Genomic DNA, 27570 nt, shown 5'->3' with positions numbered 1-27570 from the left:
CGGGTACTCCACAGACAATTTATTGACTGAACGAATGAGTAAATGCTTTGCCAAGAGCCCTCAGAGGACACTGAGATGTTGAGGCCTCTGCCTCAGCTGAGAGGGGTGGGGGTGGGAAGCATGTGTGAAGGAGCTTCAATTGTGGCCCAGAATGGCTCACCTCTCCCTGGTCTCCCCAGTCATGACATGCCCGTGACTTGCATCTTGCATCCTGTCGCACCTCCCCAGTCCCTTGCACCTACCCTCTGAAGTACTGTTCACAGTTCCAACAAACCAGCTCCTGCAGGTACCCATGGGGCTTCCCCCACGCGCTGACTCCTTTGACACTCTCCCCTAGGTAGACCATGCCTGCCTTGACCTTCTAAGCCTCCCTCCTCAGCTCCCCTAAGTGCTAGGATTAAGGCCATGCCAACATGTCCAGAACTCATTTCCTCTCCTGTTTCTCAAAAGGGAAACAAATTCATGCATTTATTGTCTGTGTCCCCAGAAAAGTTAGAAGCTTTGGGCCACACAGAAAACTCAGTTTGCCTTGGCCTAAACAATAAGGGGAGTTCGGAGACTGGCTTGCTTAAAAATGTTTTGGCTTTGAATGTATTATTGTGTGTGAGTGCGCACGATGTATGTGTGGGCGGGCATGCGGAGGTCAGAGGGCAGCTTTGTAGAGCCAGTTCTCCCCTGTCAAGCTTGTACTGCAAGCGCATTTGACCAGTGAGCCACTTCATCAGCCTGAGCTAGGCCTGTGTTATGGTCGCTTAATCCAGTGGTGTGCTCAAGGACTGAGATTTGGGGGCTGTAAACTCAGCAGTGGAGCACTTGAACTTAATGTGCATGAAGGGGGCCCAGGTCCAATCCCCAGTACTGCAAAACATAAAAAACACCCGCCGGGCGCTGGTGGCGCACGCCTTTAATCCCAGCACTGGGAGGCAGAGGCAGGCGGATCTCTGTGAGTTCGAGACCAGCCTGATCTACAGAACAAGTTCCAGGACAGGCTCCAAAGCTACAGAGAAACCCTGTCTCAAAAAACCAAAACAAAACAAAACAAAAAAGAAACCCTCAAAACAGCCCTAGCATTCAAGGTTCTCAACACTGCCATCCTTGCTGTGGGCTTTGTTTCCAGGCTGGTTAGTGGGGTGTGTGCTGACTCCAGGCACGACCGTGCAACTTTACATAAGCAGGTTTCTCTCCTCGCGCCACTATTGCAGTGTGGCAAAGAACCACAAAACTCAGCAATTTAAAGCATTATCTCAGTTTTTGGAGGTGGCTAAACTGGCTGGTTCTAGTTCTAGGTGTCCCATAAGGTGATAAGTCACACTGTCAGCCAGGCCTAAAGTGGTCTGAAGGCTGGCCTGGGGCTGAAGCGCCTGTGTCCAAGTTTAGTCTCGTAACTGCTGGCAGCATTTCCAAGTTTAGTCTCATAACTGTTGGCAGGAAGCTTCAGTTTCTGGGTACACAGGTCTTTCACAAGGACTCTTATTTTTACCCAGCCTTCCTCCAACCTGCATGACCCAAAAACAAGACAGAAACCAAGACAACAGCCTCAACTGAGGGAAACACCGTTCTTTCTGCTGTATTCTACTGGCTACTCAGTCTAACCCATTTACAACACTCAGGGCATGCTGGGAGGGCATCTCAAAAACTATCTGCCACACAGGGTTTCTTTTTTAAAAGTGAGACAGCCTTTTCCAGAAGTTTCCAGGAGGCTTCCCTTCACACCTGCCGGCTAGAACTGTGTTACATGTGTGCGCGCACGTACACACACACACACACACACACACACACACACACACACGGCAATCAGTCACTCACAGGGGATGCAGCAGGACCATCATTTTTGGCTCATCACAATCATGATTTACCGCCCCTGCGGCTAGGAGCCACCGCTGCTGAGGTGTGAGTTAGTGCTCGCAGCCTGGTTACCTAGACAGATTCTAGGTAACCTAGCGATTCTGTCAGGAATGTGGAAGCCGTGACAGGGAGCACACAGTCCAGTGTCTATGATGCTCACTGCCTGAGTAGAAACTCCTCAAGCACAAAGTCTATGTGTCTATGTCTTTTCCTACTACTCTACTTCCAGAGTAAAGCCCAGGGACTGTACAGGTTACACGCAGAAATTAATGTCCATTGAAAGAATAAATGAGGCCGGGCAGTGGTGGCGCACACCTTTAATCCCAGCACTCGGGAGGCAGAGGCAGGCGGATCTCTGGGAGTTCGAGGCCAGCCTGGTCTACAAGAGCTAGTTCCGGGACGGGCACCAAAGCTACAGAGAAACCATGTCTCGAAAAACCAAAAAAAAAAAAAAAAAAAAAGAAAGAATAAATGAATTCATAATAAACTAGAAGACCATAGGACAGGGAATCCAGGACTACAACCACCAGTTAGGGGTATACAGCCCCAAGCCCGAGGCTCCTTAAGATCTCAGAACTCAGGTCACCTCCTCCTACCCTCACCCCCAACTCCAAGGAAACACAGATTTGGCAGAATTATTCTCACTTTATTTCCGGAGAAGTTTGATCAGATGGAATAACACTGATTCCAGGCGAGGACAGGGGCCATTACCCCTCAAGCAACCAGTATTCTGTAGCCCAAGGTGTTCCCCCTCTTCCCAGACCTGGGTTCCCCCTCGGTTACAGTTAAATAGAGGAAGACCTTCCCAGGGAGCCTTGGGAAGAGGGACTGCCTCCTGTCCCCGCCTCCTCCACGTAGAGGTGTCTGAACACGGCTATTTACATATTCACATCCACCGTACCCCACCAAACCAAGGCAAATACTATAAGTGGTCCCTCCCCAGGGGAGGCCAGAGAGCTATGAGTGTATGTGTGTATGGGTAAGATGGGTGTCTGAGTGTGTGGCACACGGGTGCACTGAGCGGCAGGGTCTGCTTCCCGCCAGAGACATATCAGTCTATAAGGTGCAGATTAAAAACAACAGTGAGGACCCACCCCCGGGGCCCAGGCCACGTCCATCTTTGTTCTGTCTCTTTCTCTTCCAGACACCCAAGAGCTGATGCAAAGAAACGTTCGCAGTTGCACCCGGGTCCAAGGCAATTGCTTAAAGGACTTCTGAGGGAAAGGAGAGGGGAAAAGGTCAGGGCTGAGAAGTCCCAGCAGGGATGGGTGGGGTACAGCCGGTCCAAGAGCCAGAGTTCCCATAGTCCCTACCTGTGACCTGTGGGGGCTGCACCACTGCTTTCTTGAGGAAGGCTTCTGCCTCTGCAAATGGGAGGAGTCCCTCTGGTGTTCGACCCAGACCTTTATCTCCAGCGGTTCCCTTTGGGGAGAAGCCGTTCTCCTGGTGCGCTGGGAGAGGCTGCAGGCCATTTACCAGGGACCCTGGCATCTCCTTGCTTGGCAGACTGTGGATGTAGGGGTCCAGGGTTAGTAATTCACCTCCCTGAGAAGCCCATAGTCCATAGCTCCAGCCGACAGCTGCCTGCCTGGCTCAGAGTCCCTGGGGTTGGGAGCTGGTACCTCCACTGTGGCTCCTGAGGGGCCAGCTCCTCTTTCTGGACAGAATCCTTCTGTAGCCCGGAGGGCCGGTTCTCTGCAGCTTTCACAGGGTCTATCACAGCGAAGAAATGGCCATCAGTTAGGGGCGGATGAAGGGTGGGGCTGGAGCTCAGGGGTGACCAGAGCAAAGGAAGTGAGAAGAGCGGGGGCGTTACCTGGGCCGGAATTGTTGACCGTGGGCTCCTTTCCATCCCGCTTCTGTTTGAAAGGGAAGCGCTGTCAGGGCTACGTGGACCCATTCTACTGCTCTGCCCTCCCTGCCCAGACACAGACAAGCCTCCCTACCACACTCTTCCTCGACTCTGGAGGCTTTTCGGTAACCTCCTTTCCCCAACGCTCACTCCCCAACCTGAGAATCCTGACCTTGGTTTCAGCAGCTTCTGACTTCCGGGTCCTCTTCATTATCTCCTCCAGCCGCTGTGAGGAGATCCCACAGTAGTTAGCCCACAAACCTCACCCTCAACTTCTCACCAGCTGGCCCTATTCTAGGGCTGGTAGCTCTCAGCTCTGACCAGTTCTTCCTTGTTCTATCTTCTACAAATTCAAGCCCAGGTCTGGGCTACCATTTGCAGGAACTGAGGCCAGCCCCAGGCCCCGCCCCATGAAGGCCCCGCCCCAGACCCCGACCCCGCCCCAGACCCCACTGGCACTACACACCTTTCTTCGCTCTTGTCTCTCCTGCTCCTCCTTCTGGAAGTGCTTTTCCCGCTCCAGGCGCTGGCGCTCAGCTTCTTCCCGGGACCGAGCTTCGGCTTCCTCTTTCTACCAAAGATCACCATAGCTTTGGGTTCCCTCCTGCCCAAACCCACTCAGAGCCAGCCAAGATCAGCCCTCCGACCGGCCTGGGCACCTGCTTCTGCAGCCGCTCCTGCTCCTCCTGCTCAGCCTGCGCCTTCTCTCGAGCCTCCTGCTCCTCCCGTCTCCGGGCCTCAGCCTCGCGTTCAGCCCGGGCCTCCGCCTCCCGTGCCAGCTGCTCCTCCCGCATTCGTCTGGAGAATTCAGAAAATTCAAGCCTGGTTTTCACCTTTTTGGATGCTACAAGGGCCCTCATAGTCCCTGAGGTCACACTTACTTGTCCCTTTCAGCCTGCAGCTTCCGCTCCTGTTCTTCGCGTTCCCTCTGTTCCCGAGCCTGGCGCCGCTTCTCAGCCAGGAGCCGAGTGGCTTCTTCCCGGTCTGTGGTGCCGGCCATAGGTTTGCTAGGGGTCACCGGGGGAGCAGTGGTAGGAGGGGCAGTCTGGACAGTGGTATCTGGAGGAAGATCAAGACCAGGAGTCAGCACACACGGGTGCAGGCACCTCCATCACCCCTGTATACCCATATGCTTTCAGGACCTCAGTGACCCACTCATTCAACCCAATTGCTGCCATCACTGTCTGAGACTTGGCCTGTTACGGGCAGGAGATCCCCCTTCCTGTCCCTCTGCACTAGTGTCTGACACAGGAAAAGATGGCACCTCTGCCCCGCCCACCCTCTCTCTGTGCACCTGCAGGGATCTCTGTTGAGGGCTGCTCCTTCTGAGGCTGGGCTGGGGTCGGGGAGGGCACTGGGGAGGGCGCTGGTGAAGCTGGGGCCGCTGGCTCCTTCTCCTCAATGGTTCTGCTCTTGCTGCGGTTCTTGTCCTCAGGCCCTGATGGGCTGGGGCTCTCTTTTGCCTCCTCCTTCCTCCGAACCCGCCCCTTGGGTGATGCGGTGGTGCTTCGGGGGGATGGTGGTTTTGGAGGAAGGGCATGGCCTGGTCCTGGGCTGGGGCAGGGGGAGGCAGGTCTGTGCCAGGTTGTAGAGGGAGAAGATGGCCGGGCCTTGGACTTAGGGCTAAGAGAGAAGAAAGGGGTTAGAATGGGAGGCAAAGCACCTGGGCGGGCACTCCCTCCCCCAGCATGTCACTTCTTTGGTGACGTATTCCCTTAAAAAAAAGAAAAAGATTACTTGTTGTTATTGTGTGGGGCATGCATGTGTGAGCATGCATGTGTGAGCGTGCTTGTGGAAGTCAGAAGGCAGCTGTGAGGTGGTTCTTTCTTTGCATCTTTCCATGGATTCCAGGGATTTAACTCAGCTCATAATGCTTGCATAGCAAAGGCCTTTACTCATTGCGCCATCTTACCAGCCTCCAATATTACTTTCTGTGGGCTGGGCTGCATCCCCTCCTATCCACTCACAGTGCTATCCTTTCTTCTTAGTGCCTATATCCCAGTTTGCAATTATAAATTCATTGTGAGAGCTTTGCCTAACATCTGCCTCCCCAGCAGCATGCACACTTAGTAGGCCTGGTTTAGCTCAGTGTTCTCAGCACCCAGAACACCACAGGGTAAGTCGGTCACTGATCAAGTACGTTCTGAATTGCTTATCGGGTGCTACTGTCTTAGAAATTGGGGGTGGGGGTGCATGTCCATAATCAAAAAAAGAAAAGAGAGAGAAAAAGGGGGAGGGGGAATAGAGGATAACGGAAATAAAGAAGAGAAAAAGTGAAAGTCCAGGGCAGGAAGACAGCCAGGGGTTTGTGGCCAGCCCAGGCTATACCATTAGTTCAAGGGCAACCTGAGCTACATAAGGAGACCCTGCCTCATAAAAACAAAACAAACAAACCAAGGGGTGGGTGGGTAGAACTCTTGCTGAGCGTGCACACGGCCCTTTAACGCCAGCACGTGAGCGGTGGGGGCAGAGGCTCATAAGTTCAAGGTCATCGTTGGCTATCGAGCTAATTAGAGGTCAGTCTTGGACACATGATGTTCTTGCCCGACAAACAAAAGGGACCAGTGAGATGGCTCAGCAGGCAAAGGGGCTTGCCACCAAGCCTGACAACCTGAGCGCAACTCCTGCAACCTACATGGTTGAGTGAGAACTGATTTCCAAGAGTGGGCTTCTGACACGTGCGCGCACACGCGCACACATATACACACATTGGGAAGGTATGATGGCACAGGTTTGATATAACCCTGGCTACTTTAGAAGAATCACAGGTTCAAGGTTGGGCAACTTAGTGAAACACTGTCTTAAACAAACTACGAAAAAGACTCAGTGATGGGGTGCTTGCCTAGCATGCAGGAGGCTGAGGATTCTATTCCCAGTACTCAGTTTATGAAGTAAGAGTCTGGGGTAGGAGGGTCAAGAGTTGGAGCTTTGTCTCAAAAAAAAAAAAAAAGTGTGTCGGGGCGCGGGAGAGCAAAGAGAAAAGGAAAAACGGGGGGCAAGAAAATGGAAAACCTGCCCTTTAGTAACTTCAAGTATTTGGGAATGATTGACAGAGCGAATGGCCAGGTGAGGCGCGGAGCCCCGCCCACCTGAGCTCAGCACCGGCGGCTGCGGAGAGCCTGGGTCGCACAGAGGCTGGTAGCGATTGCCGCTTCTTGAGGCGCTCCCGGGCTAGGGCGCTCTTTTCTTTCTCGTTTTCCCGCTCCTTGTCCTTCTTCTCCTTTTTCTGCACCTGGAGGCGCGGGATAGGAGCGAGGAGGAGGAGGAGGAGGAGAGGTCAGCCGCGGTCGCGCTCCAGCCCAATCGCGCCTGTCCCCACCGTGAGCTGCGGGCTACTCACCGGTGTGGCTTCCAACCGGCGGCGGGCCAATGCGGGGCTGCCGCCGGCACCGGACTTGCGTCGCTCCGCGCGCTCCCCAGACGGGGTGCAGCGGTGCGCGCTCCGAGGGGCGCTACAAGGCGTTAGCGGGCTGGCGGAGGCTGAGCGAGGGCACACTGGCACGGCTGCAGAGGGATGAGTGCGGTCGGAGTGTGGCCCAGGCGCGAGGCTGGCCCCTGCCCGGCCCCTTGTGGGGCGTCTCCCAGCGCTGCTGCCCCTACCCTGGTCCCGGCCGTTTCTGGGCAGTGTAACCGCGCTGCGACTCCGAGCCAGGAAGGAGAGGGTGGGCGTCATCAGACGATCCACAATGCTGCTCTCCCAAGCGCTCAGCTGCAGGCTGCGATCTGGGGGGGGGGAGAACCACGCAGAGCAGGTCAAGGCAGGCGGAGGCACAGGTGGGGACTAGGAACTGAACCCAAGAAGAGCCCAAGGATTCTCAAGAGGACTGTCAGCCCCACCCCAAGTCACGCAGGGCCACACATTTCTTCCTGAGAAGTGGTCCTCCTTTTGCAGACACAGGCAACAACACACTGAGCAAGGGACTGGGAATATATCTCAGAGGAAGAGCGCTTGGCTGTCATGCAAGAGGCCCTAGGTTCAATTCCCAAAACCGGTGGGGGAGGGGGTCCTAGCCAACGCCCTGCCCTGCATCACTTTAGGAGAGCCACCTACCCTTCTCCCCAGGTGAGAGGGCTCAAAACTGTGAGCAAAGGAAGGAGCCATAGCAGGATCTAGGGACGACCCCGCTGCCCTCTCCCAGGTCCCACAGCAGGGCCTGCCTCTCCTGATCTCATCATGCTGGCCTGGGGGAGGCATGCTTCCTGGATTTGGGGGAGTGAGGGTCCTTGTGCTCCTCCAACCAGCCGTTAGGAGTGTGCCAGAGAGGCTGCTGGAGGGCCCGGTTGCCCTAGGCCACCCTGCTCTGTCCCTTCAGCTGCTGGGTTATTTTTAAGCTTCAGTCAGGTGGGGTTGGTGCAGCAGCTGATTTGGTTGCTAGGCGACAGAACAACCAAATAAAAGCTAGAGAAACTTATAAATAACTTTAGCCATGGTTCTTTCAGATGGAAGCACCAGAGCATGGTGGGAACGCAGGAGCTGTGCCACCTTGGTGGGTCCCTACTTTGGACCCATCCAAGGACAAAGCAGGTGTTCTAGAGGCAGAGATGGCAGGGTTGCATGGCCCTCCAGGGTGGAGCCAGAACAGCCCCACCTTAGTATCCAGGCTAGCCTGACACATGGGGGCAAAGCCACCTGCCTAAGGCTGGCCCCGGCCAGCTGGCTGTGGTTAGAGATGAAGCTGACTGCCCACTGCCACCCCAGCCCTTAGCCCCTGCCAGGCTTTCAGCCCTCTAGGCCATAATCCTTTGTGTCTGTTCTCCTATCCTACAGGACACTACTATGTCCTGGGGTCCAGACCCAAATGCCGGCTCCTCCAAAGGGCACAGAGCCCCGGGTGGGATACAGTAGGGCTGGACCTGGAGTATGAGCGCTCCAGGGATGAGCTCTGGAGGGGGCTGGCTGGCTACAAGGGGCTCTGGAGGGGGAAGGCTGAGCCTCCTCTTACTTCTACTGGGGGAGTTCCAGAGCGTGGCAGAGGACTTTGAGAGCCGCTTGTTGATTATAGAGTCCACGTGTTTGGGCAGGTTTACTGCCGACACGGAGCACCTGCTCCCACCTGGAGGGGAAAAGACACGGCATTAGGGCCGGGCCAGAAGGGAGCCAGGGGGGGCACTGAGGCCTTCCATGCAGGATGCTCTGAGGGCGGGGTGGGAGAGGAAGGAGCGGGCAGGCTAGGATGGATGGGGAAGAGGAGGCTTGACTTGGCCCTGGGAGGGAGAGGGGACAAGGGAGGTGATAGAAACAACCTTGATTGGGGGAGCCAATGAAGATGGAGCAGAGGGAAGAAATGGTGGAAAACTAGAACTACAGCCTTTCTGGCCAGACCAAGGGAAGCCATTGCCTTGGGCTGGGTGCTGCAACCCCTCCCCACAACCACCCAACACTGGCACTTGCTGACACTGCCCAGCCAAGGCGCTATGGATACAACACCCACATCCTGGGACAATGCAAAGACGTTCCTAAACAGAAGACCTACACAGTTTAGAGTTCCACATATTTCTCCAGACACACAAAGACATGCAAACACGGGCATATAGAGAGGTGAATACTTATTCATGCACGTATGTATGTAGACATGCACAGACAGAGGAACACATGTAAGATGCACACAGGCAGAAACAAAATGAAGTGACCTAGCCATGACAGTTATGACAGCTTACCATGGGCCAGGCACTGTGCTGGGCACCACATACATGTTACCTCACTTGATCCTCCAAACATCTACCCACAACCTTGGAGGCCAAGCAGTGCTGTTATCCCCATTTTACACATGAAGAAAGTGAGATTTGACAAGTTAAAGGTCACACAAGTATCAGAGTTTGAACCTAAATCTGACTAAGGAGCCTCCCGGAGGCACACAACCTAAAACACAGCCTCACAGAGTGGGCTACACGCACTTCTATGGGCACACACACTAGGTGAGATACATGAGCTATGGACCTTGTCATTGCATAGACGTCCAAGCGCAGTGGTATGTGCATGCCAGCAAGGAATCCGACCAAAATCCACCACGCGCCTATGCAAAGAAAACTCAGACAAAACTACCTTCCAAACAGAGGATGACAGTTTTTTTTTAAAAGCATCCAGGATCTACAGGGTATTAAAGTCCTCTTTCTACACATCATCAACTAACAGTAATTGGTAGGAGGAAGGCATGTTAAGCAACTCCTAAGATGACACAGGTTTGAGGAGCAAACCCAGGTGACACATTGGGTGGCTTACAGGCCATTCTGGAAGACACATGAAGCAAGACACACCTGCTGCAGGGAATAGCGAGCACCTTGTGTGTAAAATGTTCCTCCCCCATCTCAGCAGGCCCCAGCTCTGCCCAGCCACCCGCCAGCACTTCCAGCCCACTCACTAGTCTTACGTCCAGGGGAGCTGTGGTGCAGGGCCCCTGCCCAGGACCAGCGCTGCTGCCGGATTTCAGCCCAGGTCTTCTTCACTGACCGTTGGATGGCTGCTTCATAGCGTTCCTGGGAGCCAATGAGGAAAAGAGAGGTCTGGACTCAGGATCGGCCACCATATCTGGGAGAAAGTCCTCCCCCATCCTAAGTTCTCCCTGACTCACTGCAGGTAACCAAGGTTACTGACTCTGTCGTGATTCAAGCCCATGTGCAATAGACAGATCCTCTCCACAGTTCTTGAAGAGCTTTTCTTGGCCTTGAGTCACTTCCTGAGATGGGTGGGACTCTCCTTGCCTGGGGTTCCTGGGCAGGGGTTATGTCTCCCTAGCATTGGGGATCTTGATCTTAGATCTGTCCCCCCCCCTTTTTTTTTGTTGGCTGAGGCTACCAGACAGGCTAGGCTCTCGTATCCTTCATAGCCTCAACAATGCTCAAACTAGACTCTACCCATGTGACGGAAGTAGGATTGTTCCCAGACACACATCTCCATACGTAGACCAGAGCCTTGGGCCTGTCACAAACACATGTGGGAGCCAGCGCAACTGCATGGACACACGGGGGCAGGGCCACAGAGGTGGATGCAGAAGGGACTGCCTAGGCACAGAGCACATGGGGACATGTGTGGATGTGTGGATGTACTTTTCTACTACACAGACCACCAGAGGACATACATCTATGCAGACCTGCGGATCTGTGTGAACTCTGTTGGGCCTGCCAAGAACAAACCTTGTTTTTCTCAAGCTTCTGCCTCTGCCGCTCCTCCAGGGCAGCCCGGCGCTGCTCGGCTTTAAGCCGCTGCTCCTCCAATCGTCGTCGGCGCTCCTGGAGCTGCTTCTCCCGAAGCGCCTTGGCCTTCTCCTCCTTCTCCAGCCACACTGCCTTCTTGGCCGCTGGGGTAGAGATGAGGGGGCATGACCTAGGGGGTTCTGCGGCAGGCCTGAGCCTGAAGCAGCTCCCAGCAGCAGTCTGCCACCCCAGTCCTGGACCATCCCTTTTCAGCCTGCCTCTATGAAGTTCCCTTCGTAGTTCAGAGCTTCCTGAAGGCAGGTCTAGGGAAACCTGCTGCCCCCACTGAACTCACATCTCTCAGGCTGGAGGGCAAGGGAGTCCACCAGCGTGAGACTCTCCTGCACATGACTTGGGGGCTACTAGACAGATTTCAGCACATGATAGTATATTCAGAGCAGCGGTTCTCAACCTTCCTAAGGTTGTGACCCTTGAATACAGTGCCTCATCCTATGGTGAGCCTCAACCACACAATTATTTTGTCACTATTTCATAACTGTAATTTTGCTACAGTCATGAATCATAATAGAAATATTTGATATGCAGGATATCAGATATACGACCCCATGGGGGTCATGGCCCACAGGTTGAGATCTACTGTAAGATACAGGGTCTGTCTGGGTCTGATCTCAACTACCCACTAGCTCTCAGGCAAGTGATGTCATCTCTTCAAACCTGATTCCTCCTCAAACTATGCTGAGGATTTCGTGAGGCCAGCACACACACAGTATTCTAGAAGGGTCTGTAGTATTTATTCACAGGAGGCTGGGGAATGTCGATGAAGATGATAATGCTACCCAAACACTCACCCAGGTACTTGGCCCGCTCTTCTCGTCGCTCTTTGGCAAGCTTGTGTCTCTCTCCTGCCTTCTTTACATCTGAGCAGAGGGAAGAACAGAGAGGGTCAGATGGTTTCCTGGGGCAAATGGCTTCAGTGTTCCCTCTGGCCCCACCTCATCTTCCTGGCCTCATCCTGCATGGCAAAGAAGACTCCAGATGACCAACCCACGGCTCAGCACTAGGGACATCACAAATACCTTGCTTGGTGGGAGGGCTGTCAGAGGCTGGTACTGCTGTTGGGGATGGCTGGCTACTTCTTCGAGAAGGCCTGGCGTCCCGTGGGCCTGAGGCTGGTGGGGTGGGTCCCCTGCTCTTTGCTTCTGAGGATGGGGAGTCTTCCTGTGGAGGAGCTGGCCGAGGCGAGATCTGCCCGGTGGGAGTCTCTGGTTCCAATGGGAGCTGCTTAGGACTAGTGGCATTCTTCAAGGCAGGAGGGGTGTCTGGGGGAGTGTCAGGAACCAAGGCTGACATCGGTGTTGGTGGTGGTGGAGGGGAGGGGTCGCCTTCTGGAGAAGGTCTTGGCTCTGCGGGAATCCTGGCTATCATAGCTGAAAGATCATAAGAGAGAGGAAAGGAGGGTCAGACTGAACACATGTACTGATGATCGCACAGCAATCTCTCCGATGGATTTATTCATTCATTCGTGGATATTCGATCCATGTGCCAGGCCTACTATCCCAGATATTAATGACATAATGGTGAGGGGACAGCCAGGATTTCTGCCCCTAGGGAGCTCACCCTCCAGTAGGGCAGACAGACAAATGCCAGCAGAGAGGAAGTACCGCGTCCAGCACCGCACAGCAGCCATGGTTAACCTACACATGGAGAAATGATCTGAAGGATAAGCAGGAGTTGGCAAAGCAAAGAAAGGGTCTGGCAGGGAAGAGCAGGCTGCAAAGGGGCAGATGGAGCACGGTATGCTGGGAGACTGAGAAGAAATTTGTAGCACCAAATGGTGATCACTGGCTCCTATGTCTGTCTCCCTTACCTCCTTTTCTTCCCTTTAAAAAAAAATTACATTTATTCACCTACGTGTATGTGGGTGTGTGTATGTATGGGAGGACACATGCCACGGTGTATATGTGAATGTCAGAGAACTTGTGAGAACTGGCTCTCTCCTTTCACCATGCAGATCCTGGGGACAGAACTCAGGTCATCAGGCTCCGAGGCTGATGATTTACCCGTTGAGACGCCCTGCTGCCCCTTCATCATCTTTCTGCTCTGCCTCTGGTCACACTGTCCAACCCAAAGGCTGGTTGGTTCACAGAGTACGTCAGGGCTGGGCACATGGGGCCAACCAAGAGGAAGGGCAACAGCATGGTACCTCTAGGATATCTGCATGGCCAAAGGCATCAGTGAGATAGGTAACCATCTATAGACTGTCGGTGTGTAACCCTTAGACTTAGTCTTTAAAGCTATGAATATCAGCGGCTAGAGAGATAGCTCAATGGCTAAGAGCACTTATTATTGCAGAGGACCTGGTTCAGTTCCTAGCACTCTCATGGTAGCCCACAATCATATGTAATGCCAGTCTCTGACACCCTCTTCTGGTTTCTTCTGCCATTAGACAAGCATGTGTTGCACATAGACAAAATACTCACACACAGACACATGTATATATAAATGAATCTTTTTAAAAAGTATGAATATTGCTAGACGTGGTGGTGGCACACACCTCTAGTTTTAGCCCTAGGAGAGCTAAGACAGGAGGACTGCTGTGAGTTTAAGGCCAGTCGGACGCTGTAACAAGTCTGAAGTAAGACAATGCGCCCCCCTCCCAGCATAACTATTCATCCATGCATGGTGGTACACACTTGTTAATTTCAGCACTTGGGAGGCTGAGGGAGAAGGAGTGCTGTGAGTTCGAGGTCAACCTAGCTACACAACAAATTCTAGACCAGCTTGTCACAAAAAAGAGAACGTGTATGCATTCACATGTGCATGTCACACCAAAGGACAGATTAAAACCAGACATCAGGCTAATGGCCTGTTCTAATTGTGCTGTCTCAGGACAGGGAGGCAAGCCACTCAAATCCAAACTTCTGTTTTCTCACGTGTGGAATGGGTACAACGAACCTAGTGTCGCACTTCTACCTCCCTTTCCCTGCAGGACTTGGGTCAACTGCTCTCCTAGAGAGAATTCTTCTCATGGTGAGCCCTTATGCCATCTGCAGGGGACCTCTGGCCACTTAGGGAGTCAGTGAGGACACAGCACTGATAGATAGGACTAGGCAGTATCATGGGTAACATTTTCACTCTTCCTGGGGCCCTCTGCCATGTTGAGTCCTCTGTTCTGGGAACTCTGGCTCTCTCAGGACACACAAACTCCCCATTCCTGGGAAAGGTTTTGTGTGCAGGGAGGAGACACCCAGGGAACTGTCTTTGGTTCTCTAAAGACCCTCTTCTGGGAGGAAGGCTTCTGATGGTTTGGGCTCAAAGCCCGACGACGATGCAAGCATGGATCCCAGCCTCCCTGCAGACTGAGTGACCTTGGACAATTGTAGACCTGCTCTGTGCTACAGCTGCTCATACTACCTACGACACAGCATTGTGAGATTAGATATAGCCACTGACGTTCGCACATGCATGAAGACTGGCTCTCTATGCAGCCCTAGCTGTCCTAGAACTGCTATGTAGATCAGGCTGTCCCCAATCGGACAAGAGACCCAGCTGCCTCTGCCTCCCAGGTGCTAAGACTAAAGGCAGGCACCGCCACCGACACTCGTATTTTACTGAGTGCTCCCTACATGTAAAGCCAAATGCTCTAGTTCTATCCTCGTTGTTTATGAAGGAGACGTTATAAAGACATACTACACATAGAAAAGACATATAAAGACGTGTTCATAAAGACAAGAAAGTAAAGCACAGCCAGGTGGTGATGGCATTCACCTTTAATCCCAGCCTTGGGAGGCAGAGGCAGGTGGATCTCTGTGAATTTGAGGCCAGCCTGGTCTACAGAGCAAGTTCCAGGACACGCTCTAAAGCTACACAGAGAAACCCTGTAGTGGCATTTTACTTGTATTTTAATAAGTTAAACTTGCCTGAGGATCAGAAAAGTAAAACAGCCACACTGGTCACCCTTATAGACCAGGCAGTGGTGACACACACCTTTAATCCCAGTAGCCACACTAATTTGCCATAGAAACCAGGCAGTAGTGGCACATGCCTTTAATCCCAGAACTAGAGAGGATTATAAAACAGAAGGAGACAGCTCTCAGACATAGTCTCATTCTGAGATTTCTGGAGGCAGGATTGCCATTTCAGACTGAGGTAGAGGTAAGAGCCAGTGACTGGCTGCTTTGCCTTTTGGATCTTCAGGTTGAACCCCAATTTCTCTCCCTGAGTTTTTATTAATCGTGCCTCAAAACCCTGTCTTTAAAAAAAAATCAGAAAAGAAAGTAAAGAGACGGACAGACTAGGGGGAGTCCTTTTTGTTTCCTCTGAGACAAGGACTCACTATGAGGGCTAGCCTGGCCTGGGAGAACTGGTGTGCTCTTGCCTCCTTCTGAGTGCTAGGATTCTGAGCACCTGCCACCACACCCAGCTTGAGAATATGAGGCTAGGAAGTGACCCAACCTGGATTTGAACCCGGTATCATCAGCAGAGTCTAGGCTAGTGGTTCTCAGCAAGTGAGTCACAAACCCACACAGGGGTCGCATATCAGACATTTACATTACGATTCACAATAGTAGCAAAATTAAAGTTGTGAAGTAGCAATGGTATAATCTAGCTGGGGTCTGTATGAGGAACTGTATTAAAGGCTCACAGCACAGGAAAGCTGAGAACCAAGGCTCTAGGCCCTTCTCCACAGACTCTAGCATCAAGGTAAACAGTGTGGACGTTAGGCAATTACACCACCCCAGGTTTTTACTTTTACTCCTTCCTGTCCCAGCTTCCTGGGCTGCAGGCAAGAGCCCAAGCTGAGGCCTTGTCTTCTCTCATGACCCTCAACCCTGACAGCTCCTTAACAGGTGACCCAGCTCTTCATACCAGCCAGAGCTGTGCCTAGTCACCTCCCAGCCAGGTGCAAATTCCTGAACTGACTTCGCCAGGCAACACTAGTGGCAGCCACTGAGTGAAGGCCTGCTATTCACTGGGGGATACCATCTTCCCCCATTCCACAGACGAGGCAAACAAAGCTCATTCCATGAAAGGATTTGTTCAGGGTTATAAAAAACAGTATTTGGTGGAACGGGATTTGAACCCAAGTTGCCTGAGTCCAAAATTTAGGTGTGTAAAGTCTTATTTTAAAAGCTGAGGGCGAGGCTTTGTGTGGTGCCCTTCCTCAAGCACCTGTGTGTGCTAACAGGTGTTGCAAGGAAACTGGTAGGCGGGTGTTTGTCTACACCCAGGCAAATCACACCCACCAGGTAAGACGGTGAGTGTCTAAGTAGGGCTCGACTACCGAGACGGAGAGAAGCTGGGAGGAGCGGGGCATATGGCATCAGATGTTGTCAAGGCCTGGCTGTGGCGATGACACCATCACAGACACAGATGGTTACTGGGGACACCATCACTGGCCTCCTCGAGCAGCACCCGTCCTGAAGAAGCCATCCACACCCCCTCTGCCAGACCTCCTCCAGGTCAGCAGGGCCCCCAGGACGTTAATCTCGGAGCTGGCTATTCGTTTCGTGCTTACCTGACCCACCAGCCACACTGACACGGCCGGCCCTGGGATGCTTTGCTCCGCTTTGGAGAAGACAGACTTCAGGTGGGGCTTCCCTTCTGCTTTGCCGGCTGGGACTTGTGTCGCTCTGCCACCCCTCCCTGACTTCCTAACCTCTCCACAGTGCTGTGTGCCCCAGGGCTGCCAGGAGTTCACTTCTTCTCTGGCCCCACATTCCGTGGTGACGTCACCCAGACTCACAGCCCTAAAAACCATCCCTGTGCTGACAGCAACCAAATTTGTTTCTCCAGCCCAGACTTCTCCCTGGAGGACCAGTTTCACCCCTGTACCTCCCTACCTGACACCCCAGATGTCTCATAGATGTCACAAAGGTAACCACTCCTCCTGCTTCAGTTTTTCCCAGCACAGCTGTGGCAACTTCCCAGACCTCGGAGTCATTTCGGATCGGCTAATCTGAGCCAATCTTCTGGGATTTTTTTTTTTCACGACGTACCCCAAATCCAATCACTTTTCACTACTTCCATTTCTCTCTCTTTCTCCCTCCCTCCCTCCCTTCCTTCCTTCCTTTTTTGAGACAGGACTTCTCTGTAGACCAGGCTGGCCTCAATTTAGAGAGATCCACCTGCCTCCGCCTCCCGAGTGCTGGGATTAAAGGCATGCGCCTCCACCGCCCAGCACTACCTCAGTTCCCATCACCTTGGCCCACCCCTTTCCATTTCTTGCCCTGGTCCCTTGCTCTTTTCTCAACGCAGCAGCTGGAGGGATCAATTAACAATGAGTCACACCACGTCATTCTTTCCTGAAATCCCCGGAACATACCCCCATCTCATGAAGATGAAACCCAAAGAGGCCACAATGGAGCACAGACTCTCCAGCCTGTAACTTCTCAGACATCATCTTCCCAATTCCCTTTCTCCGGAGTTCAGCCCCTCCAGCCACCCTCCCTAGGTCCCTCCGCATTGGGCTGCAACTTGCAAGTCCTGTAGGAATATCTTTGTCCCCAGCTTCAGCCAGGCTCACTCCCTCACCCCCTGCAGGTCTCGTTTCTCAGTGAGGCCTGCCTTGATTTAAAACTACAAACTGGAGTGCCAGTGAGATGGCTCAGTGCGTAAAAACACTTGCTGTGCAAGCCTGATAACCTGAATCTATCCCTGGATCCCACACCATGCTGTGTCGGTGCACACCTGTACACACACACATACACACACCACATATAACAGTAAATTTAAAACCAAAGACCATAATTAAATCTCCCTCTCCTCTGTTCTATTGTCCTTTACCAGTCACTCTAGATAAGCACCAACCTCATTTTTGTTTGCTTTTCAGTACTAGGGCTGGGCTTGACCCCAGAGCCTCTGACATCCTAAGCCAATACCAATATTCTACCACCGAGCTGTAACCTCAGCTTTTGCCACTTTTATGCCCGCCCTGACTCAGGACTCACTCTAGAGTCCAGCCAGGCCTTGAAACCTCAGTCCTCCTGTCCCACCTGGCTGAGCAGCTGGGCTTACCAAGCTTTTCTTCATTTCCTTTTTGAGATCTCTCTTTCGTTTATGGTGTGTGTGTGCACTTGCGCCACGTGTCCATAGGCCGTAGAGGGCACTGGATCCCCTGGAGCTCCCTGGAGCTGGAGTTCCTGGCAACTGCAGGCCAGCTGACGTGGGTACTGGGAACCAAACTCTGGTCCTCCAGAAGAGCAGCACGGGGAATTTTCCCCTGTGCAATCTCTTCAGCCCTTTGTTTTCTTTATTTATATTTGTCTAATGTTTAGTGGTAAAATCACTTATTTGGAGGCTTGACGTTGGAGGGGGCAGAGGCCAATGGAATCTGACATCACTGGCAAAGCAGCACCTTCTAGAACTGGTCACCACCAAAGCCTCTTTTTAGAAACAGGGTTCTGATATGTTGCCTAGGCTGTGTCAACTCCTAGAGCTCCAGCTATTCTCCTGAAAACCTGGGGTGACAGCTGTGTGCCACCACGTTTGGTTCACAAATCCCATCTTACAGTGTCCCCACTGTTAGCCTATGGTCCCCAGGGCTACAACTGTTCCTCTCATTTTATCCTTAGCACCAACAGAGATGGGGACATAAATGCCCCATAAATAAGTACCTGGGAAATGAAGCCCCACCCTGGCAGAGAGCATCACCATTCCTTACCTGGAGGACTTCAGAGTCCTGCTCTGCCACACCCAATTCCTACTCTGCTCTCCACTGAAACCTGAAACTTCGATGGTGTCATCTGCTCTGAGGACAGAACTGAGACACCAGAGCTGAGGTCCCAGCTCTGGCATAGGCTAAAGGCCCGGTCTCCCTTCACCACTTGTCTTCAATCTCTACCTTCCCTGATCCCTGCTTGTCCCCTGAACTCTAACTCTCCCGACCTTCCTTTCCATTCTGATAACTACCCAAGCTCCTCTTGCCACAGGGCCTTTGCTCATGCTCTTTCCCTTCTTCTCTTCGCTAACTCTTCCTTCTCCTCTGGTTTAGTCACCTTTTCCTCAGACAGGCATTCCTTGGCTTCTCCAATTGTCACAAAATTCTTTATGATACACAGTTGTTGCTCCAGGAGCTTCTCTTGGGAGCACTGTCCTAGACTGTCAAGCTTCTCTGTGTCGTTCCTTCCTCCTCGACAGTGAGAAACAGTGAGGAAGCCCTCCAAGGGCTGGGTCATCACATCTGCTCGGCTCAGCTCTGCCTCAGCAGCAGCTACCACAATGCCACGCCACATCCACGTCCAAGGAGACAGTCAAAAAGTACTGACAAGAGAATGCCACGCAGTGAAGCCACCCTAGCCTGAAGCAGGTGTATAGGAAGGAAAAAGTTTCCTCTCATAAAGAACAGATCTGTTGGGTGTGGTGCCACAGGCCTTTAATCCGTCACTAGGGAGGATTTCTGTGAGTTCGAGGCCAACCTGGTGGTCTACATAGAGAAGTCAGGACTACACAGCAAGTTCAGGACAGTCAGAGCTATATAACAGAGAGATCCTGTTGAGAGAGAGAGAGAGACAGAGACAGAGAGAGAGAGACAAAGAGAGAGAGAGAAACTGCGTGGCTATGTATTCTGAAGTGCTAAACACTTGAAAGGAAGAAAGGACCTCCATCTCAGCGGAGTTTGGGTGGGACCCTGGACAAAGGTACTCAGGTAGACATTAATAAAAACAATAATGAGTGTTTGCTCCAGCAGCTGAACAAGAAAAATTTCTCAAGAGGCAAACAGGACGCTTGGAACTACTTTTGTGACCTGGCAGGCTACTGACCCTGAACACAAATATTCCCTCAGAATTACGCCAACGCTGACAAAATGCCATCAGGATGGCATTACCTGAGACAGCTTGTGTTAATCCAAATGAATTCCCAGCTTAATTCTCTATACAAATATGGTTGATTCTTTTCTGATTATTCAACTCAGTCAAATATGATCCTTAGCTTACTTAATTTTATCTTGCTTTTGGACTGTGCCAGACTGGGAGGGTTTACCCGCTGCCAGTTTTCTTCTGCTATGTTGCTGTCCAGCAGAAGTGTTTGCTAAGAACTGGATAAGCAGAGATAATTTGTATTTATTCCTTGGCACGAAGAACACTTGCAGGGCAAAGGTGCAGGAACTGGTTACGAGGTAGTGTCGCAAAGTCCTGCCTTTTCAAGAGCTCTTAAAAGGCCTGCATCTGGGGTCTGCTAAGGGAAGGGGGCCAAGCCCCTCCATGAGCCTGCCACACGGCTGCTGTCTCCTGGCAGTCCTTACATGCAGGTTTCTCTCTTCTGCCGCCCCAGCTCCTACTGGGCCAGTGGCCCCTCACAGCACTGATAATTTGCCCGCCATGCCGCCCCATGGAAAAACTATCACTAAGAGAAGAAATCAGGCCTTAGTCTTTTCTGTAGCACACACAGACCATGCTCACAGTAGAAACCTATGTCTGATCAGTGAATACCTAAGTAGATGGATGGATAGATAGACAGACATGGAAAACCACTTATATAGTGTGTTGTAAGCTAGGCATGATGGTATACACCATGTTCCGGTACTTGATAGGTGAAGGCAGGAGAATCAAGTTCAAGGCTAGCCTCAGCTACATGAAATCCTACCTTAAAAAACAAAGAAAAAGAGAGAGTACATAGTAGGACCTCCAAAGTGCTCCCAGGCATGGCTGTTTCTTTAAATTTGAAATGTCATGACTGTACCAAGACCCTGCTGTCCTCTGCCAACTCCTAAGCCATGTCCTCGCATGTCACTCGATTCTGATAACCACCCTAAAGGGAAAGTATCATACATCCCCCCCCCCCCCCCCCCCCCCGCCTCCTTCACAGGTAAGATAACTGTTACTCACATTAATAGACTGTTCAAGCCAGGGGCGGGGTTTGAACCCCAGTGTTGCTTGATGACAAAATCTTATGTCATGCTGTTCCTGTCAGCTGTACGTCATCATTCCCTCAGGCTCCCACCAGTGCCTTAAGAAGGAAGTGATTCGGTGGCTCCCCCAGGGTGGTTCCCCACAAAAGTGAAGGGTGCAGGTGGGGCAGACAGGCCTTGAGCTAAGAGCTCAGGAATGCAGGATAGGCAGGCTCCTGCCCAGGCTGGCCAACAGGCGGCCGGAAGGGAGGTCCATCTCCAAGGCAGAGCTGAGTCTCTCCAGGTGGGAGCTCAGGGGAGCAGCAGGGACGCAGAGGCGTGATACAGACAGGACACAGGACAGATAAGTACCTCCGTTCTTGCTATGGCACCTGAGGTGTCAACATTAGACCACAGAGAAGACAGGAGGACAGACGTATGGAGACAGAGAGGTACACATCAGAGAGAGACCAAAAGCGAGCACCCGAGAGCGGAAGCAGACAACATAGACAAGAGCACGCACAATGAGACAGGACATTCTTGTGTCTCCCTCACGGAATAGACTTGGATTGATACCACACATGCACAGAAACACAGATACTCAAACAGACAGAAGTACCCACATAGGCACGCCCACAAGCAGCCAGGTCCTCCCTCTGAACCACAGCAAACAGAGAGCCAGTTTCCCCTGCATACTTCTCTAGCCTTGTCCCCGTGGCTTCTGCTCTCCCCCCTCAGGGCATTCCTTTACCTGGGGCTAGAGGAAGTCTGATTCATAACAGCAGCTAAGGCTTCTGGCTGGCCCAGCTAAGTATATAACCTCATTAGTTCATTCAATCTTTGATACGATCCTAAGGGGGGGGGATACTGTTACCCCACTTTACAAATCAGGAAAACAAATTCTGAGATGGAGACACTTGCTAAAGCCACACAGCTAGGGAAGGGTAAAGGTGGGGTTTGGACAGGCTCAGCTTAAAGTCTCCATGACCCTCACTCTGCTATCAGATGGGTCTGCCTGGGTCTCTTCGCCTGGAGAGATCTGGGCTGGGAGAATGAGGATGGTTAGGAAGGACAAAGCCCGAGGGATGCCTGACCGGGCCAGGACAGGTGTTTCTTGATGTTTCCTAAAAGCAGCATTAGGTCTGACCTGGAGGAACTTAGCAGTCATAATAAGCAGTGCACTGAGAAAGGCCAGCCTCCCAGGAGGTAGGAGGCAGGGTCCTGAAGCTAGGCTGAAGCTTCCGTAGTCCTAGGGAGACAGGCTCTGAAGGAGCTCCCTGGCAGGACCAGCGGCCATTGTTTCCTAGCCTCCAATCAGGAGCACCCACTTCCTGTTATTTTAGGCGGCAGGAAATGACCCCATCCCGCAGCTCAGGCTCCACCAGGTCCCTCCCTCAGCCGCAGCCCAATGTCTGAGGAATGGGCATTTAGCTAGGCTGTCGTCACCACGAGAGTCCAATGTGCTTGGTTCCCAGCTGATGGTCTTCACAGGGAACCCAAGGGCTAGCTGCCTCTACCAGTGTCTTCAAGAAAACATGACCGGGGTCCCCTGAACCACGATGACCACTGAAGTAAATTTTGGGAACGTGGCGGTCCAGACCCTGTCACTGGCTTGCTTGGTCATAATTCTGTAGAAAGATTTGGTGCCTAAGCTTCAAATCTTGCCTCTGCCAGCTCCTAGCTGTGTGGCTTTAGGCAAGCAACCTTGCCTCTCTGGGTCTCATTCATAAAATGGGCAGAGAATTAGTCCCTACTCATGGGATTGTCATGAGGAGCAAATGAGAGAGTACACGTGATATACTGCCTGCCACGGTGAAGGCCATGAACAAATGGCAGGTTCGGGGGACAATAACAATAAATTTGGAGAGCCAAGGAATCACTTCCTTCCCCAGGTCTCCTCTGACAGCTGGGGAGGAACAGCAATATCAGCTTCCTACCCCAAGCTCCCACTCCCCTGGGGAAGAGCTGCAGCTGAGAGGTGATGTTGGACGCTGTGCCCAGGGGGTGCCAGGCAGAGCCACCACCAGTCAACAAAGCTGCATTATTTAAGCCTGCCTCTCTGACTCCCTCCCTGTCCCAGAGGGGACCCAAGGACATGATTCCCAGCTGCTTATGACCTCTGGTCTAGCTCAGTCAGATTTGAGACCTGCTCCAACAGCCCTCAAAGGCCACCACTCTAGTCTAGAGCCCTGCTTTCGGCTTCCTGCTCCTTTCTTCACCTCTGTCCCACAATAGCCAGCGGGCGTCCTTAGTGGGAAAAGGGCTAAGCTGGCCTAGCGCCCTTACTCATTTGCATATGCGTGACTGCACATTAGAGGCTCATTAAAGGCCTCAAACTGAGCCCACCAGTCCAGGGAGGGGGAACTGTCAGTAGGAGGTGTCAGTCAAGCAGGCTGCTGCACATACACCTGTGGCCCATTGGGCCAGTCTCCCCAATTTCTACTTAGTGTTTTAGGTCCGTCCACTCCAGGGCTTCCTCCTGCTCTGTGAGGCGGTCCACAAACAAATCCCATGCTCTGCAGCACTCTGCGGGCTGGCACACACCCCTTCAGAGAACACATCTGCCTTCTTCCTCACTAAATCGGTAGGTAGCGGTCAATGTTTACCGCCTCAGCACCACCAGCACCATGCTGTCATGGTGGGGCCACCGGACAATCTGTTTTCTCTCCTGTCACTGCCTTATATCGCGTCTGGCAACCCACCTTCCCTCCTCCAGATACACTCCAGCTCCCTCACAGCTCTCTAGAAGTCCCGAAGTCCCTCCTCTGGTATTCTGCCCTGCTCACCCTCACACCATTCTAATGGTGCTCCGTCTCTGGGCCTCAGACTCCTGACAGAATTAGGAATGATATCAGAAATAAACAAACCTAATCCAGGCACTGGTGGCCTTTAATCCCCGCACTCAGGAGGCAGAGGCAGGCCGATCTCTGTGAGTTAGAAGCCAGCCTGGTCTACAGAGTGAGTTCCAGGGCAGCCAAGGCTACACAAAGAAACCCGGTTTCTAAAACCAAAACCAACCAACCTAGGCTGGTACCAGGGGCTAAGAGTGTATGTGTGCATCTCTTTTGAAGAGTCTGATACCTCTGAGGGATCATTTCTAGCAGATGGGAAAGCGTGAGAGTCGGGTTTAGAAATGCCCCCATCACACAGTGGAGGTCATGACATAGAGCTCGAACTGACTCTGGAGTCTAGGCTCTAAGCTGCTTCCCAGTTCCCGCCCTGCCCTCCGCCATAGTTCACGCCTCCCTGCTGGCACCAGTTCTAATGAGCCTAACCACAATCACGGTGATCACACTTTATTGAGGGTGTCTGGTGCCTGCGTGCCAGGTTCCTTCGGTTCAGCATCTCTGCCCCTCACATCAACCTCATGAGGCTCACAGGCAAACCCTGTCCCCTGTTTTCCAGGGGCGGAATACTGGCTCCACCGCAGGAGCCAGGAAACAGCTGCCTGCGATTTCCATCCAGGTCCTCTGACTCTGACGTGGGTGCCACCCTTGTCCCCTGCCCCATGCTGTCTGCCGTTTGTTACTGCTCACCATACAAGTACACAAAAGGTACCTGAAGTCAGCAGGGTCATGTCACCAACGTTCAGAAGACAGGCTACTGTCCCAAACTCTCCGGTACACACTATGGGCACATCATTTACTCCCAAGACGTCATTGGTCCGGTCACTTTTAGATTCTCACTAAGTAGGGACAAGCCACCATCCCGACCCAGCTTCTCATGTAACTCCATCTAGACTCTTGTGAGTAGAAGAGTCGTCCCAACCCAGGCCCCTGCAGGTGACCCTCCACCCTCAGCTAGGCCCTCACTAAAGCCACGCATCCCACCCCTGCCCTCATACTCAGTCTGGGTCACCCATCCAAGTGCCCTAATTATAAACCATCCAGTGCTGAGGCTGTGTTACTGCCCTGGTTCAGGCTTTTGTGCACCAAGTGCCAAGGACTCTCAGGTGCAGAATGCCAGTAAGCAGATGGATAGACCAGGCTGGGCCTCCCTAGGTGGTCCCTCTCAGGCTCTATGGAGCCAGGACAAACCCCTCCACCCTTGTTGCCAACACAGTCTTTAAACCTCCAGAAACCCACCACTCTTCTGTCCTCTTAGGCCATCATCGGTCCCCTCCAAGTACCCACGCTGACACGGGGAGGAGCCCACCCACGGCCAAGCAACCCCACCTCATCCCGGGTGCTCTCCACACCCATAGCCACTCTTTCATCCTGGGTCCACACCCCAGAGGGGCAGGGAGGTGGCAGGATTAGTCTAGGGACTTGCTGGGGGTGTGGGTGGGAGATGGGGCCACCTCCCCCCAACTGCGTCAGTGGGTCAGGAATTGGGTCCTCAGTGTTCATGTTTTTTCCCTCCCCTTCCAGGAAGAAAGAGTCCTGCCTTCAACACCAGGCCCAACCAGAATTCTGTCCCCACCCCCTCATCAGCTGCTCCCAGATCGAATGGGATTTGCAGAAGTTCAGGGCACTGGTGGTTGGTGGGGTGAGGGGTGAAAAGGAGAGCTTTGGTGTCCAGGGCCTGGAAGTTGTGTGTGTGTGTGTGTGTGTGTGTTAGCATCCAAAAACCTCAGTCTGGGGAATGATGTGGCATGCCGGGAGTGCCATCCCTGAGCCTTCGCCTCATTCTACAGTACGACTCTCGCCCCAAAGAAGTGAAGTGGTGCCGGCAGGGCCAGCAGATCTACCTCTGTCACTCCTGTCCCAAATCGGACTGGGTGGGCTTCCAAGTAGGCCTGGCTTCAGGGAAGGCGGCCCACTCCCCAGCTCCCGCCCGCGCCCCAAACAATACCGCCTCCCCCTCCCCCTCGCCTTTATCCGGCGGGTTACTTGGCAGCCACTGCTAAAGACCTCCCCCTCGTCTCCCTCCCCTCCTGGTCGGCCGGCAACAGCAGCAGGCCCTTTGCGCGGCAGCTGGACGGATGGGGTGGGGGCGAGGTCTGGGCCAGGGCCTGGGCGTGGGGGTACAGGGGCCTAGCTTCGGCATGTAGGGTTCCAGACCTGAGAATCTGAGCCCCCCAACACACACATTCAGGCTAAGGTCACACGTGCCCATGGAGGATGGAGAGAGGGACAGCAGCTCCAGCTCAGTAAAAGAGGATCTTCAGAGTCTGGGGTGGATCTCCAAGGAGAGTGGGGGTGGGGAAGAGAGGATGGCACCGGGCTGCGGCAGAAGGGTCACCCCATCGATTCCCTAGCCGGGTCCCCACGGATCCCGATGCCCTGTGCGTCCCGGCGCCGAGGTTGGGGGAGGAGGCAGCTGTCAGAAGATGCGTCCGTGGCCCAGAGCCGCGGCCGCCGCAGCCTTTATTTTTAAACTTCTAAGTGGTCAGAGGGCGCGGCGGGGGAGGGGTCCCCGCCCAGCCGCCAGCCTCATCCTTGGCCGCCCCGAGGCTGCTCGGCCTCCCTCCGGGCTCTCTCTTGCGTGGCTCCCGGCTTACCTGCGGGTGCTCCCGGCCCGGGCTCTGCACGCGGGCCGTTCTCCATGGTTGTGGCGTCAATGGAGGTTTTGGGGGGTCTCAGCGGCGGCGGCGGCGACGGCCCGAGGCCAGGACGGGGGTCCCGCGGCGCATCCCGCCCGGCCCGCCCGGCGGGCAACGACTTAGAGGCGGCCGCGCTCGGTGTGGAAGAGGTCGAAGCTGGTGGCCAGTGAAGCTATGAGTTGCCGGCTACCCGTTGTCGGTCCTCCGCAATCGCGATCCTGCTCCTTTGCCCCGCGCCGGCCCAGTCCTGGTCGCGGCCCAACCCTATTGTACAGCCCGGGCTGGGCCTGGCCTCTCCGCACGTACCAAGTGCGCGGGGGACGTCCACCCCCGCTGTGATGGAGTACGGAGCCACCTCGGGCACAACCCGAGGGCCCCGACCCCGCCCTGCAGTGCAATAAGGCTAACCACACTATGCTCCTCCTGTACCCGCGGCAGAGCGGACGCCGAGCTGGGAGACCGATGCCGGTTACGCTGTCTCCCCCTGTGGCCGCGCGATGGTACGCGCCGCGCGCCTGAAGACTATGTAGGGAGCTCTGGGGTGACTCACCCGCCGCTGGAACTGGGGGAGTGGGGAGCGGGGTTGGGATCCCCCATTCCCACCCTGGATGCTGAAGGCTCCGGGCATCAAGTCTAAATTCTCTCCCAAGCCTGCTTCAGACAAAATCTTCCTAGGGAACGTTGCAGGGTCTGAAGAACGGTTTCAAGGAAACCCCTCAAAGGGCTATCCTTTCTCTATTCTGGTGATGGCTGCGAAGGCGCCTTTCCATTTGCACCCTAGGGTTGATGTCTTCTCCGCTTCTCTGGGGTAATTACAGCCCTGCAGGGCTGCTTTACTCAGGTCTCTAATCTACTGGGGCCCTCCCAGGTCCAAACTGGGTGGTCCTAGCCTTGAACCTCCCCTCCCCTCCCTTCATCAGAAGACCCCTACCCCTTTGCATCTCTCCAAAAGGACCCCCCCTCCCCCATGGCATGTCGCGTTAAAGGGTAGTAAGCCTCTCTTCACCCTCCTCCCCCCAAATGTCCCTGCCCAACGCTCTGGAGTGGACTGTCCTATCCCCTGGTTCATGCCAGCTGAGATGAGGGCCTCAAGCCAAGCCAGGCCTGGCCTGGGACAGGGTGCAGAGAACTTGCTGGGAAAGTGGATCGATACTGGCGGTGCAGCAGCTGCAGGGAGGACCAGTCTGGAGGGAGGGGCAGCTGGGCTCTGCCTACCCTGGCCCTGCTCTTTGTCCTGACCTGGAGGTCAGTTCTCTAGTTCTCTAGTTGTTCACAGATTAGGGCCAGTGAGGCACTGTCTTCCCTTCCCCTCCTTCTCCTCCCCACGTGACCCTCCTTCCTTATAGCAGCTCCTCCACGGAGCAGTCATTCAAAGAGAGAGGGTGTGTGAACAAGATGAGATGGTAG

The 27570-nt window shown here is 53.6% G+C and overlaps 1 protein-coding gene across 8 annotated transcripts; it reads right to left on the bottom strand.

Annotated features, from left to right (window-relative positions):
- Positions 1–2470: 2470 nt before the first annotated feature.
- Positions 2471–26426, bottom strand: Map7d1 (MAP7 domain containing 1). Of its 8 annotated transcripts, none has more exons than XM_050153748.1 (18): positions 26122–26426; positions 11926–12276; positions 11698–11766; positions 10829–10992; positions 10057–10171; positions 8641–8751; positions 7298–7420; positions 7038–7201; positions 6787–6929; positions 4992–5320; positions 4579–4756; positions 4357–4495; positions 4164–4268; positions 3870–3923; positions 3662–3704; positions 3468–3558; positions 3159–3352; positions 2471–3059 (listed from the first exon to the last, which is right to left on the bottom strand). In XM_050153748.1, the coding sequence occupies exons 1-18, from the start codon at positions 26165–26167 to the stop codon at positions 3049–3051; spliced, it is 2430 nt and encodes an 809-aa protein (XP_050009705.1). In that variant the 5' UTR covers positions 26168–26426; the 3' UTR covers positions 2471–3048. The 8 variants fall into 8 exon arrangements, with proteins under 8 accessions (XP_050009705.1, XP_050009712.1, XP_050009689.1 ...); XM_050153755.1 differs by having other exon boundaries at positions 10066–10171; XM_050153732.1 differs by having other exon boundaries at positions 7038–7420.
- Between the last annotated feature and the right edge of the window lie 1144 nt (positions 26427–27570).

The sequence above is a fragment of the Alexandromys fortis genome, unplaced genomic scaffold, assembly GCF_014885135.2.
Source record: "Alexandromys fortis isolate MF-2015 unplaced genomic scaffold, M_Fortis_MF-2015_v1.1 scaffold_26, whole genome shotgun sequence".
In the NCBI taxonomy this organism is placed as follows: Eukaryota; Metazoa; Chordata; class Mammalia; order Rodentia; family Cricetidae; genus Alexandromys; species Alexandromys fortis.
The sequence above is the reverse complement of the archived record's forward strand: the minus strand, read 5'-3'. Positions and strand labels throughout refer to the sequence as shown.

Coding starts and splice junctions, on each gene's coding strand:
- Map7d1 (XM_050153732.1), bottom strand. CDS start 26,167: ATGGAGAACGGCCCGCGTGCAGAGCCCGGGCCGGGAGCACCCGCAG. Junction 10,172..10,828: donor AGAAGCTTGAGAAAAACAAG/GTTTGTTCTTGG, acceptor ATTGGCTCCCAG/GAACGCTATGAAGCAGCCAT. Junction 4,269..4,356: donor AGGAGCGGCTGCAGAAGCAG/GTGCCCAGGCCG, acceptor GATCTTTGGTAG/AAAGAGGAAGCCGAAGCTCG.